At 47.2% G+C, this 18,568-nt stretch overlaps 1 protein-coding gene across 1 annotated transcript in view; it reads left to right on the top strand.

Moving 5' to 3' along the window:
• Cdh13 (cadherin 13) overlaps positions 1-18,568 on the top strand; it is a 971,677-nt gene that overhangs the window by 836,096 nt on the left and 117,013 nt on the right. The window contains exon 8 of the mRNA XM_059263937.1: positions 16,166-16,306. Coding sequence (XP_059119920.1) covers positions 16,166-16,306 — 141 coding nt within the window. The remainder of the gene's footprint in view (positions 1-16,165; positions 16,307-18,568) is intronic.

The following is an 18,568-nucleotide window of genomic DNA, read 5'->3' as shown; positions in this document are numbered from 1 at the left end:
TCATGGCCCCAGTTCTGGGTCTGTAGGGTGATCCAAAGACATCCTTGTCACTTCCGCCACCTGACAGGCCAGTGTGGTTTCTACTGGACAACTTCTGCTCCAGGGTGTGGCCTCTCCATTGTGGACAATTGTACTCATTTTGAGGGTGACCTGACATGCAAGGCTTTGGTTCTTCTGGGGATCTGGGGTGACCTAAAAGGAAAGGCTGGGGACAGTGGCCTATCCCTGTGCCTTTGGAGAAAGGAAAAGAGACAGACACCTCATGAAGCCAGGCTGCTGATCTGCCAGGTGGGGCTTTTGCTTCTTGGTAGACTCAAATGAGAACCATGCTTTTCATCAAAATCAGCTTCTCTCTCTCTCTCTCTCTCTCTCTCTCTCTCTCTCTCTCTCTCTCTCTCTCTGTCTCTGTGTGTGTGTGTGTGTGTGTGTGTATGTGTGTGTGTGTAGGTGTGTGTGTGTAGGTGTGTGTGTGTGTAGGTGTGTGTGTGTATGTGTATGTGTGTGTGTAGGTGTGTGTGTGTGTGTGTAGGTGTGTGTGTGTGTGTGTGTGTGTGTGTGTGTGTGTGTAGGTGCATGAGTGCAGGTGTCTGCAGAGGCCAGAAGAGACTTGGAGCAGGGGTCACAGGCAGTTGTAAGCCTCCTGACTCGGGTGCTGGAAACTGTCCTCTAAAGAATAGTATGCATTCTTAGTCAGTGAACCATCTCTCCTCCCAGTCCCTTGTCCACAACATTACCCAGATGATACCTGTGGACCAGCGACCTCTGCAACCTGAAACAATGACCCTGAGGCCAAGTTTGCTATGTTGGCCATTCCCCAAAGAGGAGACTTCCAGACACTGGGCTTGGGGAGTGGGGATGTCCCCTGGGGATTTAGAATAAAGTCAACTTGTTTCCAAGGGCTGTGACCCAATATCCATGGCAAGGCAGCATCTTGAGACCTCAGCATTTGGGAGCTGGGCACAGAGGATCTGGTGGGGCGAGGGGAGATGGAGGCAGGTCCTTGACTTCTCCAGGGACTAGAACAGATGTGTGGAGCAAGACTGGCACACTCAGAGAAGACGCTGCAGAGAGCAGACTTGATATTTACCACACTGTGGCTAGGGGAGGGGAATCGCCACCTCCCACAGATTCTTCAGGAAAGGTCTGGCTGACATTACACTTCAAAAGATTACAAAGAAAATGTTTTCCACAGAATGGAGACAGAGCAGTGGTGGACCTGAGAAGGAGGCAGCTGGCAAGGCTGGCTCCATGCAGAGCTAGAGGTTGGTGGGCACCACAGCTCTTGAGGAATTCCTGTGACTTCACTGTTCTCCAGGAAGGACACAGTGGTTCCCAAAGTCTGCTCTCCCCAGAGAGAGTGATTTAAAACACAGATCAAAAGTCCAAAGTCCAAGATGAGTCTCTCTGAGCTAAACATGAGGTGTCACAGAGCATGTTCTGGGGCAAACTCCAGGGGAAATTTTATGGCTTTGATTGTTCTAAAGGCCTCCTATGCCCCATGCCACATAGCTTCTTTCTCCACTGCAGGCCAGCAGGGTACCATCCTCAGATCTGTGCCCACTTCCCTCCATTTCTTCCTTCCTCTTATAGGGCTCTTACCATTCAAGCAAATGTGGGCTTTCTCCCTGTGTTGACTCTTTCTCATTACTGTGACCAAATACCTTCCAACAGCAGCCTACAAAAGGGTTTCTTCCAATCACAGTTGGAAGGGATACAGTCAGTCCATCATGGTGAGGAAGGTGTGGCAGCCAGAATGTGAGGCAGCCAGTCACACCGTGTCCACAAAGAGCAGACAGGAAGTAGGGCCAGACTAAAATAAAACCTCAAGGTCCACCCCGAGTGACCCACCTCCCCCAGCTAAGCCCCACCCTTAAAGGTTTCACAATTTTCCCAAACAGCGCCACCAGCTGGAGACAGAGAGCTCAAACACACGAGCCTGTGGGGGACATTTCACTTTCAAACAGTAGTTCCTGTCTCCTGACCCTTCATATAGTCACTTTGCCATGTAAAAAAAAGCCACTCATTATCTCCGGGGATGAGGAAGGCACACCTTCAGGAGGAGAGGGTTAGAGAAAAGCTTGATAACAGGATGCAAAATTCAACCAGGGAGAAGAAATTCTGGTATCCCCCTGCATAGCAGAGTTGCCTTTAGTTTGCAGCAATTTATTACATATTTCAAAATAACCCAAAAATGTGAGTTTGTAGCTCCCAATTTAAAAAAAAAAGACAAATGTCTGAGTAGATGGAAAGATAATTACCTTGATGTGACCATTACATGGATTTTAGATGAATCAAATTATCACTTTATACCTTACCCAAAACATGTGATGTGCTAATTAAAAATTTGAAATTTTTATTTTAGATAAAAGAAAATATGGGAGGTTTCCTAGCTGAAAGCCCCAGCAGCTTCTAGAACCCACAGCACTGTGCTTGAAACCTAAACTTACCATGAGTGCCACATAGTGTGGGACAGGGCCACACAGGGAACTTTCCATGATGTCATGAAGTCACACAAGAGGAAATAGCCCCCGCCACATGGTGGCCACCGAGAGTGACTCTGGGAAGAAAAGGGGTTCTTGCCGATGGCGTTGAAGCCACATGTATGAGGACATATAGTAGTTTCCTCAAGGGGTGGGGCAGCGGCACAGGGAGGTTAGAGGGCACGTCTGAGCAGAGGAGCCATGGAGTGAGAAAGTGTGGGGCTGGGAGAAGGGCAGGTGGCCCCGGAGTGCTAGAGTGTAATGCTGGTTGAGGAGAACTGGGGGCAAGGCCTGGAGAGCCCGTGTTTGGTGTGTGGCCTTTGGGTCTTGTCCTGGAACACTGCAGAGCCACAGAGAGTCCTGTTGTCAGGTGGAGCTTCGGATGGTTCACTCTGGCTGGCTGGGAATGACCTGTGGTTTAGAAGGAAGCTCCATAGTTACTCGGGTAAGGGAAGATGAGGGATAACATCCTTGATAGCTGGAGGGGTGACGGAGAAAGGGCAAAGAGCTGGGAGGAAAATCTACAGCCCTTGGTGAGCAGTTGTGTGAGGCGGGAACGCAGTCTCTGAGGCTGGTCTACGACGCCACCTAGAGCTGATGGCCTCGTGATGAAGAGCCATTGTTGGTCTTGACGCTGCCCATGAAGGCTGAAGGAAACCAAGCAGAGACAGCTAGAAGAGGTTGTGAGGCAGGTAGGGAGGCCATGACAAGTCAGTGCCTTAGAGGGAATGGATTTTTGTTTTTTCTAGAAAAGGAAAAGAGTCACAGCAAATAACTTTTGGAAACCATGTTTTCCATTTTCCTCTGTTTCACATCATAAATAGGTGAGGACTGGGAAGATGGTTCGGTCCATAAAGTGCTTGTCATGAGGACCCGAGTTGGATCCCAGCACCCACTTTAAAAGCTGGAGTGCTGTGGAGTACACGTATAATTTGAGTGCTGGAGAGGCAGACTCTCTGGCCTGCCAGCATAGCCAAGTCAGCATGCCTCAGGTGCCAGAGAGTGTCTCAAAGAAGAATGTAGACAGCACTTGAGGAACAACACCTGCAGTTGACCTCTGACTTCCACATGCATGCACACACACGTGCAAGAGCACCTGCACACGTACGTGCCCGTGAACACTAGTATACACTCACACATACAAATAAACCAGTCAATAATTAGGTGAGTTTAAGTTAACACATGCAAAAAAATACACTGCCCTTCACATAGTCATGTGACAATTGAGCACAGGTCACGTGACAGTTGAGCGCAGCACCCCATCAAGGTGTGTCCTCAGCCATTGCAGCTCTAAGAATCCCCTTAGAATACGGGACCCCAACTCCATCCAGTAGTGCTGGTGGGGGCCTCTGTGTCCCTGGGGAAATGACTCTGAGACAGGGCAGGACCAATAGCTTGGAAGCAAAGAGGGAAGCCACTCATGCTCTGAGAAAGTAGCAAAAGTGTAGGGACAGCGCAGTCAGTGTACCTACTCTCTTCTCTTCCATGTCGGGAGCCTCTGCTCCCCCGTCTCACTCAGACAGACTCAGGAGATTCTCACCAGCCACACATCTGTGGGCCCCCCTGTGTCCCTCCACCCTCTATGTTCCCCGTAGCCCCTCACTGCAAATCCTGTGATGGTCAGGCCCCACCACGTGGTCTCTGAGGGACCCCCACAGCCTGTGTCTGCTCACCTCACGCACCAGGCTCCTGCCGCACCAGGCCCCAGCTCAGCTTAGATGCTCAGGCTCCATCCTGGCTCTTGGTCCTTCCATGAGTTCTCTCCACTCGCATCTGTCCCTCCAGGCCCAGCTCCCTGACGTTGACCAGGTGCCACAGTGAATCTGCTACATCAGTTACTCTCCTCACTCTGTGACAACATACCAGACAAAGGCAACCTACGGCCCGAAGTGCTTGTTCTGGTTCACAGTGCAAGACGTAGTCCACCATGATGGGGAAGCCATGGCATGGGAGTGGAGGGGGGAGGGCGGGCGGCGGGCAAGTGGTCACATCACATTCACACTCAGGAAGCAGACAGAAATGAATGCTGGTGTTCAGCTCACTTTCTCCTTTGTGTCCAGTCCAGGACCCCAGCCCAAGGAATGGTTGCCACCCACAGTTAGGGTGGGCCTTCCACCTCAGTGAATCCAGTCCAGAAACTCCCTCATGGATATGCCCCAAGGTTTATCTCCTGGATAATTCTAGATTCTATCAAGCCAACCATCCATCACAGTCATGGAGGCCCTCCCAGCCCTGACATTAGCTTTCTGCACCTGCCTCCTGCAGGGCCCTCAGATGCTCAGGGTGGGAGGCTTTTTCTTCTGCCTTATCCCCAGCCATACCTCCAGCTCCTTAAAGGGGAAGAGAGCATATTTTACACACAAATAGGAATCCAGAACAGACTCCTATTTACTGACAGAATTTAAAGCAGCTTTGAGGTTAATAGTTTCCCACTTCCTCCATAGAAACCAACCCCTATTTCCAATCCTAAACTTGAGACACTGCCCTTCCCATGGTCTTCACAGCCCCAGCTCTCTACACAAAGCATCTGGGTTCTGTGCCCTCTACTGGGCAACTCCATGGTCTCATCCCACTGAATGCATCTGAGTGTTTGTCCCTACAATGGACATGATTCCTGGTACCTATCTCCACTGTCTAGCACAATGTCTGGTGGAAAATATGGGCTCAGTTAATGCTTGCTTAACTAAATGGAGTCTGCAGATCCTACCCCATACTCTATCCCCTCTACACAGATTATAACTAGTGGTGTTCCGATACCACCCGTCAGACTTCACGTATTGTCTTTCTGTCCCTTGTTCTAGCGTAGAGAGAGCACCAAAGGCAGGTCTGAAACACTCGTCACATCCCAGCAGAGTTACTTGTAGTAGACACTGGATAAATGTTTCTGTGTAGCCAAACTGAATGTCAAGTGTGGTCCCGCCTGTGGTCTGCAGGAGCCGATTTTCCCAGGTACACTGTGGATGCCGTTGGCAGGTTATTTACGGTAAACTCATCACTAACCTCAGAAGCAGGCTCTGTACAGAAGTGCTCGATCTGCTTCTGGTGTCCCTCCACCTCAGATCCGTCCCTTCGGTGGTTCCACCCCATATGTTTCTGAGCTGTACTTATTTCCCTTGTCGCTTCCCTGCCCTGCTGGCGTCGTCAACAGCCACTCAATCTGGGCAAACGAGCTCAGCCTGCTCTGCTTAGCCACAGGCCCCAGCCGGAAATGAAGAAGCGACAGGTGACAGCCAGATATAAATGTGCATATTAGCACCAGGCAGCCTAAAGACAAACACAAGGCGAGCTCAGACCTTTCCTGCCTGGGATAGGAAGGCCCTCATTCACCCGCTGCCATAGGAATAAGTCACATTTTGTAAGGAAACACACGTGGGACCTGCTGGATTTAGAGACAGCCTGATCCCAGACTTATGGGGTCCAAGTGGATGAATCAAAGCCCAGACAGACAGCAACTTGTTCTGCTACAGATAATGCCTCTGCCAGTCCATTGTGATATTTATAGAGCAGGCATCAGGAGCAGCTGGCCCAAAAATACTATGGTTCCCATTTGCAATGCCCGAGCAAGAAGCTCTGCATTGATTGGCCCTTGCCTGTCCAGGCAAAACAGGGGCATAAGGAGATAAAGGGATTGTATTATGACTGTTAATGGTTCTCACTAGAAGTACCTGAAGTATTAGGCAGTTGTGGCTGGAGAGATGGCTCAGCAGTTAAGAGCACTGGCTGCTCTTACAGAGCACCTCGGTTTGGTTCCCAGCACCCATGTTGGGTGGCTCACAACCACCTCTAATGCCAGTTCCAGGAGGTCTGATGACCTCTTCTCACTTCCGTGGGCTCTTACATAATGTACATAAACTCATACAGGCTCATTTACATGCAGATAAAATAGTAAGTAAATAAATAAATCTTTAAATATTCAACAATTCTTCCTTCAAACTTTCCATAGCTCTGTTTATCCACGTATTGGTTTGTTTGTTCGTTTGTTTGTTATGTGTTTACCTGTTGGTTTTGTTTTGATGGTGACCCAACCCAAGTCTTCCTGAACACTAGGCTCTCCACCACTGGGCCCCGGCCTCACCTTTCCCTTGACCTTTAATGCAGAACTTACACTCAGGAGCCGTCGCTGACAGCTCACCCTCACTAACTGCGTGTCTCTTTCCATCCGTGTTGTCACATGTGTTGTCACCGTGTTGTCACACTGTCCAGATCAGTTATGGTTAGAGAATTTAAACATTCAAACTTCCAACATTACCAATTGGGAGATTGTTTCGCATGTCTAGATGATGCCTCATCATGGATCCTGGGCTGGCCTCGGACTCACTGTGTAGCCAAGGAGGATGGCCTTGGACTTCTGGTCCTCCGGACTCCACCTCCTAAACCCTGGGATGAGATGCACTGCCGTCACCATGGCTTCCTCCATGCTACAGGAGCACTCTGCAAACAGCCACCTCCCCTGCCTGTGAGATGTGGTTTAACTTGTACAGAAATGCCACTCTGTGCCACCATCCATTAGCTTCTAAAAAGCACAACTGTAATTGGTTGATTATTGTATAGCTACAATGGTCCCCATCAGAAGGCTCCAAATGAGACATGACCCTTAATCTAGTGGAGTTCAATTGTTACGGTCAAGGTAACCATAAACAAGTGATGAGCACATTCAACATTCACAGAGCACAGTGAGCACTGAGAGAGAAATAGTACTTGTTACTCATTGCTGCATAACCAATGACCCCAAAACACAATCATTTTACCCCATTGACATTTCTGACTTTGCAGTCCCTGTGTCCAGGAATCTGGGTGCTGCTCAGCTATGCCCTGTGTTTACTGGGCTCTTGCTGAGCTGTGCCCAGTGGGTTGATCCAGGATCTACTGTCCCATCAGAAGGTCTGACCCAGGAAGGGCCCACATCCAGGCTCATTCAGTGGCTGTTGGCCTCAGCCTTGCACCACCTTTTCAGAAAAGTTGTACGAGTCCCCTGAGTAGCAATAGCCATCTGTCACGGTTTAAAGGCAAACTGTTTGAATGCTTGGTCCCCAGATGGTGGTGCTGTTTCAGGCTGTCTGGAACCATTAGGAGATAGAGCCTAGCTACAGGAAGTGGGGTTCAGTCCTTGAAGGTGATACCTACTTCTGGTTTTAGCCAGACCTCTCTGCATCCTGATCTACCAAGATGTAGTGCATTACTGTAAGCTCCTGTTGCCATGGACACGGCACCTAGCCTGTGCTCTCTGACCCATGCACCAGAATAAACCCTTATTCCCTTACATTGCTTCCATCAGATACTTGGTCACAGCAATGAGAAAAGTCACTGACTCATTCTCTATTAATCACTGACACATGCAGCCTGTGTACTTAGCACTTACGCCTCTTGTAATCCTCACCCAGCCAAGAAGTAGTACTACTGTCCCATTGACAGAGGAGGAAGGAGAGGTGATAGGAGTTCCATGGCTTGGCTGGGATTGTTCAACTGTAACTGGGAAACACAGTGTGGAGGGGCTACAAAGAAGGTTAGGAAGGATGTACGAAAAGGCCATATGGAAACCTGCTACCTCACAGCCCAGTGGAGCCAAGGTAATGATAACTGATTGAATGCAGTCTCCTCCCTAAGTGCCAGCCAGCTCTATTCAGCACTTAGGTCTCTGCCTTCATGAAAGCTACAGAGCACTGAATAATGAACATCCACCAATGATCAGGAATTAATTAGCCTGCATGGGAGTAGAGACACAGTGTTCAAAGGTAAGAGAAGGCGCTGCACCCAGCAAAGAAGTGAGGTCTGCACAAGGAGATCAGGTGGGGACGAGCGAGGCAGGAGAAGGATAGGGCTGTGCCGGCCGGCCGGGGAATGGTGAAACCTTCCTCCGTGTAACATTGATTCCTTGATTTCCCCCCACAGCTACCATTACGCTTGTTATTAGTGATAAATGTTCCGTTAAACACAGGCTTATGTGGAAGCCATCGTCACCATGTAAAACATCAAGGGCCCTGTGATTGATTAGCTGCCGTATTTAATGACACTGCTTGGCTCTTTTTTCAAGATGAAACGTTTGGTTTTCAAATCAGTGTGATCAGTGAACCCAGCCTGTGTCTGTGGAGACACACCAGAGGCTTTTTGCTGCAGATAGACCGCCTTCCTCAGTTGCTGGGTTATCTAGCATGGGCAACTGGGGGACTCCCAGGAGAGACCCCAAACGCAATGGACATGCGTGACTGCGGAACTCAAGCCGGGCGAGCAGCTTGACTCTCTTACCTGCGTCTTGCAGATCAGATGACTTCAAATAAAATCCGAACAGCCAATTTTATTTTCCCAGGCTGGCACCATGCATTTCTCAGGCAAAATGAAATCCCAGCTCCTCAAAGTAGGAGCCAACCCTGAGAACCAACAGCTTTGGTTTGAAAATGGAAGCTGGGATGGTGAGCCCTCTGAGATACAAATTAGTCAGGAACAGTGATACATCTTCATTATCAAGAACAGTAGTAAATAGCTCACCTTGTGTGCCGAGTCCTGGCTAGGTGCTGGGACCAAAGGTATGGTCCTTGCCTGGGGGAAGTTGGTCATCTACTTAGGGAAATAGTCAACAGGTATTTAGAATAAAACCACCAGACAGGCTGTGGACATGGCTCAGTCAGCAAACTGCTTTCCCCAAGAGCATGAGGACCTGAGTTTGATGCCCAGCATCCACAGAAAAGCTGGGTTTGATGGTATGTGCCTGTAATCCCAGATTTGGGGAGGGAGACATGGGAGGGTCTCTGGAGCATTCGGGACAGCCAGTCTAGCTGAAGCAGTAAGCTCCAGGTTCAGTGAGAGACACCTGGTCTCAAAAAGTGAGGTAGAGAGTAATTGAGGAAGAACCCCCACGTAGATTAATTTCTGACTTCCACAGGCAAGCATACACCTGCAAGCACATCTGCACACACATGCACACACATATAAACTTGCAGATACACACATCAATCAACAAATGGGAAACTGCTCTCATGTTGGTGGAAGCAGATTATAAATGGCCTTTGATCCTAAATGATGACTTAGGCCCTGCTCATACTCTGAAACACAGCCAGTCACAGGCCTGGGATCTTTGCTTTTAAAGGGCATAGAGGGTTGCTATAGAGGGTTAGGCAGAAGATTCCAGAGCCACTTCAAGAATCAGTCACGTGTTCATCTGATCAGGAGACCCAGAAAGTACAGAGCTTGGTTCAGCTCTCCCAGTCTGAGGAAGCCAAGAGGTGGACTCACAACACTTGTCTTCACCACAGGTGCCTTTGGTGGCTAGCAGCCAACACTGATGCTGGTGCTTCTGCTCCTGAAAGAACATCTGGAATACAGATTGTGATATGTTATACAATCAAAGAAAGAAGAGCTGGAGTTTAGGGGCAGCAAACCCTGAAGCCCAGGCTTGTGTCTTTGCAGCCATGATGGTCCCTTTTGCATGGCACAGTTTAGAAGTGCTTTGAAATCAGTTTGACTATAACCATCTGCCCTTCAATCCTTGAACCAAGTAGACAGGAGTATCAAGAGAGGCCTGTGGCATAGGCAGCCTAGCTTGGAGAGGACTATGGGGCATCCACATCCCTCTTTATTTGTGTAGAGACAGGGTGGTTAGGCAGTGGGGGTCTTGTCTCTACAAAGACAGAGTGCCTCCTCGCAGGTAGTGAGCTGCTTCTCCTGATGCTTGAGAAAGCAGAACCCTACCCTGGGCCTGGAGCTGCTGGAGAATTGCATCTGTTCCCTGCAGTCTGTCACTGTGGCTCTTCAATCCTCCCAGAATCTGACTGTCCAAGCTTGGGTTTGTGAGTTGCTGTGATTCAGTCAGGACAGATGAGTGTTGTGGTTCATGTCTCTGTATCAAGGGTGTTTCCCAAAGAAGACCCCCGTGGCTGGATGCTCAACTAATACCATCTGTCTGTGTAAAATATGTGCAGAGTGACCAGGAGGGATGTACACTGGCACATGCAGTCTACATAAGAGCTACCACAAGGAGTTAGGGAGCCAGAGAATGAATTCTGGAAAAGCGCTCAGCCAGAGTGAAAAACAGGTCCAAGAAACAAAGCTTCCCAAAGTGATACAGGGATATCGAAGCTTCCATGGGGCATCTTGTCTGGTATTTAAATTGGAATGGCATCTCTGGGGTTCACGGACAGCTGCTTTTATTCCTGCTTACCTGCTTTGTTCTCACTATGAAAGCAATTGTGTTCTCATTGTGTACATGCGTGCACATACGGGTGTATACATGTTTGCATATGTTTAGGTGCATGTGTATATGCGTGTGTCATATATGCATGCATGTGGAGGTGCCAACTTGATGCCAAATGATTTCCTCCATGTCCCTCAACTTTTCAGTCGAGGTGGGGTCTCTCCCCCTGAACTTGGAGCTGCCGTGTCCGACTGGTTTTTAAGCAGGTTCTGAGGATTCCAACTCCGGTCCTCACATTTGTGCAGCCGACTCTGTACCCTGAGCCACATCCCAAGCCCAGCAGTTGTGTTTGCTGCAGAAAAATCCCAAGCCCTGTGAGACAAGCAAACTTTCTAACTTCAAGTCGCTTTCCACGGTGAAAACATAGAAGCAGTTGGCTAGCTGACAGGAGCCAGGTGTCTAAATTATGAAGGACTAATCCAGTGAACTGACAGGCTTCTATGTAAGCACAGAGATGCCAGAAAAGGAGTGTGTGTGTGTGTGTGTGTGTGTGTGTGTGTGTGTGTGTGTGTGCATATGTGGGAGGTAGGGGGTGAGGGTATCTCACCCCACCACTGCCAATTTTTATTGAGTTTTGAGGGTTGTGGTTGAGTGGGGGAGATGAAGAGGGTCCTCACTTTCCACTTTGAAAATGATGGCCCCATTTTTACTTTCTTACAATGATTGGCTGTGACTTCAGCAGTGAAAACTTTGTTAATGTAAGCCTTCAGTTTGCCAGAAAATTGAGACTTTTGGAAGAGCTCGTCCAAACTCTACAATTTGTCTACTTCATACTCTGATTGATTTCCTACCACACTAATCAATCCATTTCCCATTACAGCCATAAAGTTTTATTTACTCCAAGAGGTGGAAATTGACTGGTTCATTTTTTAAAATTATTCATACAGTTACTTAGACAACAAGAGTTATGCTGGTGTGCCCTTCCTCTGCACTTTTGTAAGGATTTGCACTCACCTCTTCTTTCCTTTGATTTGTGTGTGAACACAACTTCCTTAGTCTTGACCTTTGAACTCTAAAAAGGGCCATCTCGGGCTTGGATGATGGTTCAGTCTGCAAAATTCTCTCCAAGCTTGCGATCTTGAGTTCCATCCCCAGGACCCACATGAAGAACCAGGCAGATAGTGTAGCACGAATCGTTAAAAGGTCTTATTAATAAAAACAAACCTGGAGCCAGGTACTGGGGTCAACGCTGGAAGATCAGAGAAGCAGAACAAGCCACAGCTTCCTCACCTTGCAATTCTTCAGCTGATCCTGTTTCCTCAGACTCAAAGTCTCTGTGTCCTTATCCAAATGGATCTCAGCTGAACTGCTGCTCAAAAGCCTGAAAGCTTAACCAGCTCTAGTTCCTGGTCGTCATGCCTTATATACCTTTCTGCTTTCTGCCATCACTTCCTGGGATTAAGGTGTGAGTCACCAGGCCTGGCTGTTTCCAGTGTGGCCTTGAACTCACAGAGATCTGGATGGATCTCTGCCTCCAGAAGGCTAGTATTAAAGGTGTGAGTGCCACCATTTTCTGGCCTCTATGTCTATCTAGTGTCTGTTCTGTCCTCTGATCCCAGATAAGTTTATTAGGATGCACAATATATTGGGGGACACAATATATCACCACACAAGTAGTGACCACTTGTAATCCCAGTGCTGGGAAGGATATAAGTAGATCCCTGGGGCTCACTGGCCCATAAGACTCAGCTCCCTTTGAAAGACCCTGTCTCAAGAATCAAGATGAAGGCTGGAGAGATGTCTCAGTGGTTAAGAGCATTTGCTGCTCCTCTAGAGGACCTGAGTTTGGTTCCAGTACCCACATGGTGGCTCACAACCACCACCTGAAACTCCAGCTCCAAGGTATCCGATGCTGCCATTTGGCATCCAAAGGAACCTGTGTTCTTGTGCACATAACCCCAGGTGGAAACATAGTCAAAAATTGAATTTAAATGTTTTAAAAACAGGGCAAATGGTACCTGAGGGGTGTTGCTTAAGATTGACCTCTGACATCTACAAGTACACACACACACACACACACGTGCGCGCACGCACACGCGCACACACACACACACACATGAGAGGTGGTGGAACTCATGTTCTGCAGCGGGAAAAATGTTAAATGAAGTGATTGGAGTGCTGTCGTGAAGAGCCTTTTGTGACACTCTGTAGGCTATGGCAGCCCTTCTGCTTTCTTGTAGTAACCAGATGATTGATCACACCATCAGATGTAATATTAGCCAAAACGGCCTGGTTGCTCCTTACAGAACCTCTGAACCAAGTGCCTTGAGGGAAGGAGGAATTCTTTCACTCACAGGACCCACAGGGTCTGAGAGGTGGATCGGCTTCAAGGGTGACTGCCAAGAGCACATTAAAAGAGCTCATCTTTGAAGCAGCAGTCATGGAGTCTGGATGGGTCTGTGCTAGGTCCTCTGCATACATGCTGTGGTTGTTTAGCTTAAGGTTTTTGTGGGACTCCTAAAAGTAGGAGTGGGGGTATCTCTGACTCTTTTGCCTGCTCTTGGGACCCTTCCCTTCCTACTGGGTTTCCTCATCCAGCCTTGATATGAGAGTTTGTGCCTAGTCTTACTGCATCTTGTTATGCCGTGTTTGACTGATATCACTGCCCTTTTCTGAAGGGAAATGGAGGAGCACTGGAGGTGGGCGGGGGAACTGGGAGGAGTGAAGGGAGGGGAGGTTGGGGGCACTGGTGGAGTGGAGGAGGGACGATGCAGTCGGGATATATTGTATGAGAGAGAGAGAAAGAGAGAGAGAGAGAGAGAGAGAGAGAGAGAGAGAGAGAGAGAGAGAGAGAGAGAGCTTCGTCTCTACCTCTGGCTCTGCATTATCTTCCTGATTGGCTTTCCCTGGGTGGATGCAGATGGACATGACCTGTCCAGACTGGGTCTTACCACCTCCAAGTTCAACAGAAGAGCTACCTTTCCCTGTGTATTCCAAGAGAAGCACATTCCAGATTGAATTTGAGATTAGCCTAACTTGGGTCATGTGCTCAGACAGCCATTAAGGACCCCTAGCTGACTTCCTAGGCAAGGTCAGAGGAGTTTCTTTCTCAGGGATGTGATAGTCCTTGGGTCACACTCACGGTCCTGGCAGGACAGGATGTGAGCAGTGGATAGCTTCTGCCTAAAAAGCAGAACTGAAACAGGAAAAGATGGCCTCAAGGGGCTGGGAGGTGGCCCGGTGGAGAACGCACTCGCCACACAGTGTGAAGACCAGAGTTCAAATCCCAGCACTCACATAACAACCAGGCAGGCACACCTGTAAACCCAGCACCCTGGAGGTGGAAACAGGATTCCTGTGGCAAGCTAAATAGATAGGCTAGACCATTTGATATATCTAGGTTCAGAGTCAGACCCTGCCTCAATAAATAAAGTGGAGCCATCAACATGAACCTCTAGCCCACAGAGAGAGAGAGAGAGAGAGAGAGAGAGAGAGAGAGAGAGAGAGAGAGAGAAGCGGGGGCGGGGGGGGTATCCATGGGAACAAGCAATGACCAACCCTTCAATAAAACACTCCAAAGATTTCATGAGTGTTCAGTTCCCCATTTGGGTTTGTAGTTCTGGAAGGAAATGGAAGGTCCTCCATTGATGTTTTATTCCTTGCTCCTTTTGGACCCTATTAATTACCGATTGGTACCCCAGTTTTAGAAGTCATCTCACCGGCAGGGCTGTGGATGCAATTATAAACACCTTCTATTTCTGTCATTGAAGGTGGCCTCGCTCGGACTCTCTCGGTGAGTGATTAAGCATCAATCCTAAGTGACTGAAGCCACTGAGGAGAGTGAATGCCTTTATCAGCAGAGAAGTCCTCAGGCCAGGCTGGCTCTGGGCAGCTGTCTGTTTTTCTCCAATGTACAATGTCCACAGAGCCGTTCTGCTTGGCTTCATCCCCCAGGGGCTCTTGTCTCAGCCCTGCTGTGGTGTGAGATAGCTCACCTGGCACCTCCAGCTGGTGCTCCCAAGTTGTCACCAGAGGGATAAAAGTTGCACAGGCAGAGCTTGCCTGGCCATCACACCCTGGGTTGGGTGCTCTTATTGGTGACTCTGATGAGAGATGATTCTAGAAATTTTCCATATAGAAAACAAAGAAAGGTGATCCAACCCCACACCCCACAGACAGAGAGAGGTGGTTGATGAGTCTCCAAAGGAAGCATGGCTGCAGCTTACCGGAAAAAAAGGATGCTGAGTGACCGACACCCGCAGCCCCCTAAGGGGGATTTACACACAGCTTCACACACTCCATCTCAGGATCCTAGCCGTATGGTTAGCTGTTTTGAATGTTTCAACACCGTGAGAAACATGGACCCTGACCTTATAATAAGAGCATTGAAGAGACAGAGCTCCTGGAATGGCGGGCTCTGAGAGCACAGAACACAGTGTTCTAGCCTAATGCAACCCTTCCTCTCTGTCCCCTCACTGAGTCATCAGGAGGGCACTGTCGTACATGCCAAAAAGGTCTTGTTTTTCCCTCTGGTGCTTACTCTTTTTCTCAACAAAAGCCTCATGTGGGTTCTTCTCTATGTATCATAAAATAAATATTCTGCATTTTAAAGCTTTCCAGGCACATGACCTTTTTATATCTACAGGTCACTAGGCAAGCGTGGCTGTTAGTAATTTTCTAGTCTAAATTTCCATGGCGGGGGGCAAGCATAACTTAGCAGAGGTAGTTGTGGGAGAGCATCAAGACTAGCAAACGTTTTGTTTTGTTTTATTTTTTGTTTTTTTATTCTGTATTCAGACCTAAGCTGGCTCAATATAGTTTTCAGAATGAACCATCAGATTTTATTTCTTACAAACATGGCTTTTGAGATCTGTCCAGTAGTCAAGAAATATATGAATAAAAAGATCTAGTCATACAATCTCACTTATGGTAAATTTATGAGTCTGTGTTTACATTAAAATGCAAAGTCCAGATTTGGTGTCTGGGATACTAAAAGAACAACAACAAAGGAAATACCACATAGGAGACACTAAACCTCCTTTATTTTTCCACCTGTACAAAGGAAGCAGTGATTAGCTTGATGTGCTCATAAGAAAGATCCAGTATACTGATGTATGTAAAGTATAGTGACCCCAGGGTTCCTAAAGCAACCATCTTTGTTGTGACCTCAGGAGTGGAGCTAGCCTATGTCCAGATCAGATTCATAAGTTTCCTTGAAATGACAGGTGTAGGCATGAACATCCACCATGAATATATGCCCACACCCAGGTCATAGAACATTCTAGAATGTGTAAAATCTCCCTTTAGCAAGGACAAGTCATTAGAATCCATTCTGGTTGCCATTTCCAATCTAAAGATGGCAACTATCACTCTAGAATGATTTCAAAGGTACATATATACCTAATATATATGTATATATACATATATATATATATATTTAAAATACCATGGTTGGTTAAAGACACCTGCTCTAGAAGGTATAGGAAAAATGTTCACCAGGTCTCCAAAACAGTGCCTCAAATCTAAACATTGTCTTCTCTGGTGTTTCTTTGCTTTGTAGACTCTGGAAAATCCCAAATATGAACTGATCATTGAAGCTCAAGATATGGCAGGACTGGACGTTGGATTGACGGGCACAGCCACAGCCACCATCGTGATCGATGACAAAAATGATCACTCGCCAAAATTCACCAAGAAAGAGGTAAGCCCAGGACAGTGTTACAGGACCCCTGGGGCTGCTGTGTATCTAAAATGCCTGAGCCCTGGGAGACGAAGGGCACTTAATCTTTTTAAAGTCCATAAGAAAATAACTTTTAATACCAAAGTGCCATTTCCATAGCACTGTGTTATGTGCATCCTATTGCAATTTTAGTGTAGCAGTAAGTGCAGACGGAGAGGCCGTCTGAAGAGCAGCAAGGAGGAAGAGTGGATTTTCCTGGTAATTGCATGGTGACCCATGGACATATAAAAACTTTGTTATTGTGTGTAGAGGACCATTGTTTATCACAGGCATGGACTATGTGTTGTTTCCCATTTAAACCAGGGAGGGGTTGAGATGTAAGACCGCATTCTACTGCTGAGTTGGTGCCTGACTAAGAAGTCATGAGCATTATGCATGAGATGGACACATGCTAAAGTCAGGGCTTCTTTGAGTCAGAGCCAAAGCCACATATTTGACACCATTCCTCCAAAGCTGGTTAAGGGTGTGGTAAAGCAGGTACTATTTGTGAGATGTTGAGATGCTGAGATGAAGGTTGGTAGAGAGGGTGACAGGCTGGAGATAGTTATGGAGAACATGTAAATGATGAAGATGAAGGGGGTAGTGGGGACCATGTTGCTATAGTGACGATGAAATTCTAAACATGGGCCATTCTTATCCAAAGGTCCATTCCATGTTTTGTATTTGTGTCTGTATTGTGAATGAGGGGGTGTGCATGTGTATAAATATTCACATGTGTGGGGATGTACATTTGCATGTATAAGTGTATGCAGGGATGCACACATGCACATGGAAATCAAAGGTTCACATCCTATGCCTTCCTCAATCACTCTGTACCTTATATATTGAGTCTCTAACTTGAGCCAGAACTCACCAATTCAGGTAACCTAGCTAGTCAGCTCTGACTACACCCTGTCTCTGTGTCCTGAGCACTGGGATTACAGGCTGGCATCATGCCCACCCAGCTTTCATAGGATCCAAATACATGGCAAGCACTTTTCTTGATGCCCTAGGAAGAGAGGAAGATGGATTGTAGATGTGAAGATCAAGGCTTGTCAGCTCAGGATGGAAATTCTGATCATTTCAAGTAGGGACTATCTTGGATACTATCTTGGTATGAACTTCTACACACATGAGCATGTCCCACAGTGGGGTCGCAGGTGTGTGTGGTTGTTGGGAATGTGTGTTTTCCACATTTTCTTTATGTAGTAGTTCATCTTGTTGTGGGTATGGTACCTTTTTCTCTGTCCCAGAGAACTGTTTAACCAAGGAGCTATGAGCCGTTACATATAACAAGACTGAAAATGACTCTGTTCAATATGATGTTTCACTCACATAAAACACTCAAGCAGATGGTCCACAGGCTGTAACAGTGGTACTATCATATTGGTTTCTGTCTTACTTTTCTATTACCATGACAAAACACCATGACCAAGGCAACTTAAAAAAGAAAGCATTTCATTTGAGGTTCACGGTTCTCAAGGGTTAGTGCATGACCATTGTTGTGGGGAGGTGCTGGAATAGTAGCTGAGAGCTCACACCCTTATCCACAAGCATGAAGCAAAGAGAGTTAACTGAGAATGGTTTGGGTTTTTGAAACCTCAAAACCTGCCCCTAATGAGACACCTTCTCCAACAAGGCCATGCCTCTTAATCCTTCCCAAACAGTTCCACCAACTGGGAACCAAGCATTCAAACATATGAGCCTATGAGGGCCATTCTCATTCTAACCACCACAGCTTCCAAAGAAAGACTTCTGATTTCTGCCCAGAGCTTAGTAGATGTTCAATTAACTCTAGCTGACCAACTTACATTTTCCTGTCAAACTCAAGTCTTACAGGGTGGGGGTAAATCAGTTTCTTGTTCATTTTGATACACTGTGTTTGCAAATTATTTTCAGAGTTTTAAAACCAGGTATCAACCATTTTTTTCATTTATTCAGTCCATTTCATTTTCAAATTATACCTTAAGTTGATGATCAGAAATTTAGATTTAAGAAATTAATTTTTTTTGCAATTTTAATGTAATATTTTTATTAATTCTTTGATAATTTCATACTTTGTATTCATATCAAATTCACCCCTAAATTTGTCCCTATTACTCCTCCCAGATCTACCCCCACCCCACCCCAACTTTGTGCCTCCCCATTTTTTCTAATAACCCATGGAGTCCAGTTTTGTACAGTCTATGTGCTTAAGGATGTGAAGCCTTCCACCAATGTGTGACCCATCCATCAGAGGTCACA

This window comes from Peromyscus eremicus, chromosome 5 (assembly GCF_949786415.1).
Source record: "Peromyscus eremicus chromosome 5, PerEre_H2_v1, whole genome shotgun sequence".
NCBI lineage: Eukaryota > Metazoa > Chordata > Mammalia > Rodentia > Cricetidae > Peromyscus > Peromyscus eremicus.
Note: the sequence above shows the minus strand (reverse complement) of the source record. Positions and strands in the feature narration are given on the sequence as shown.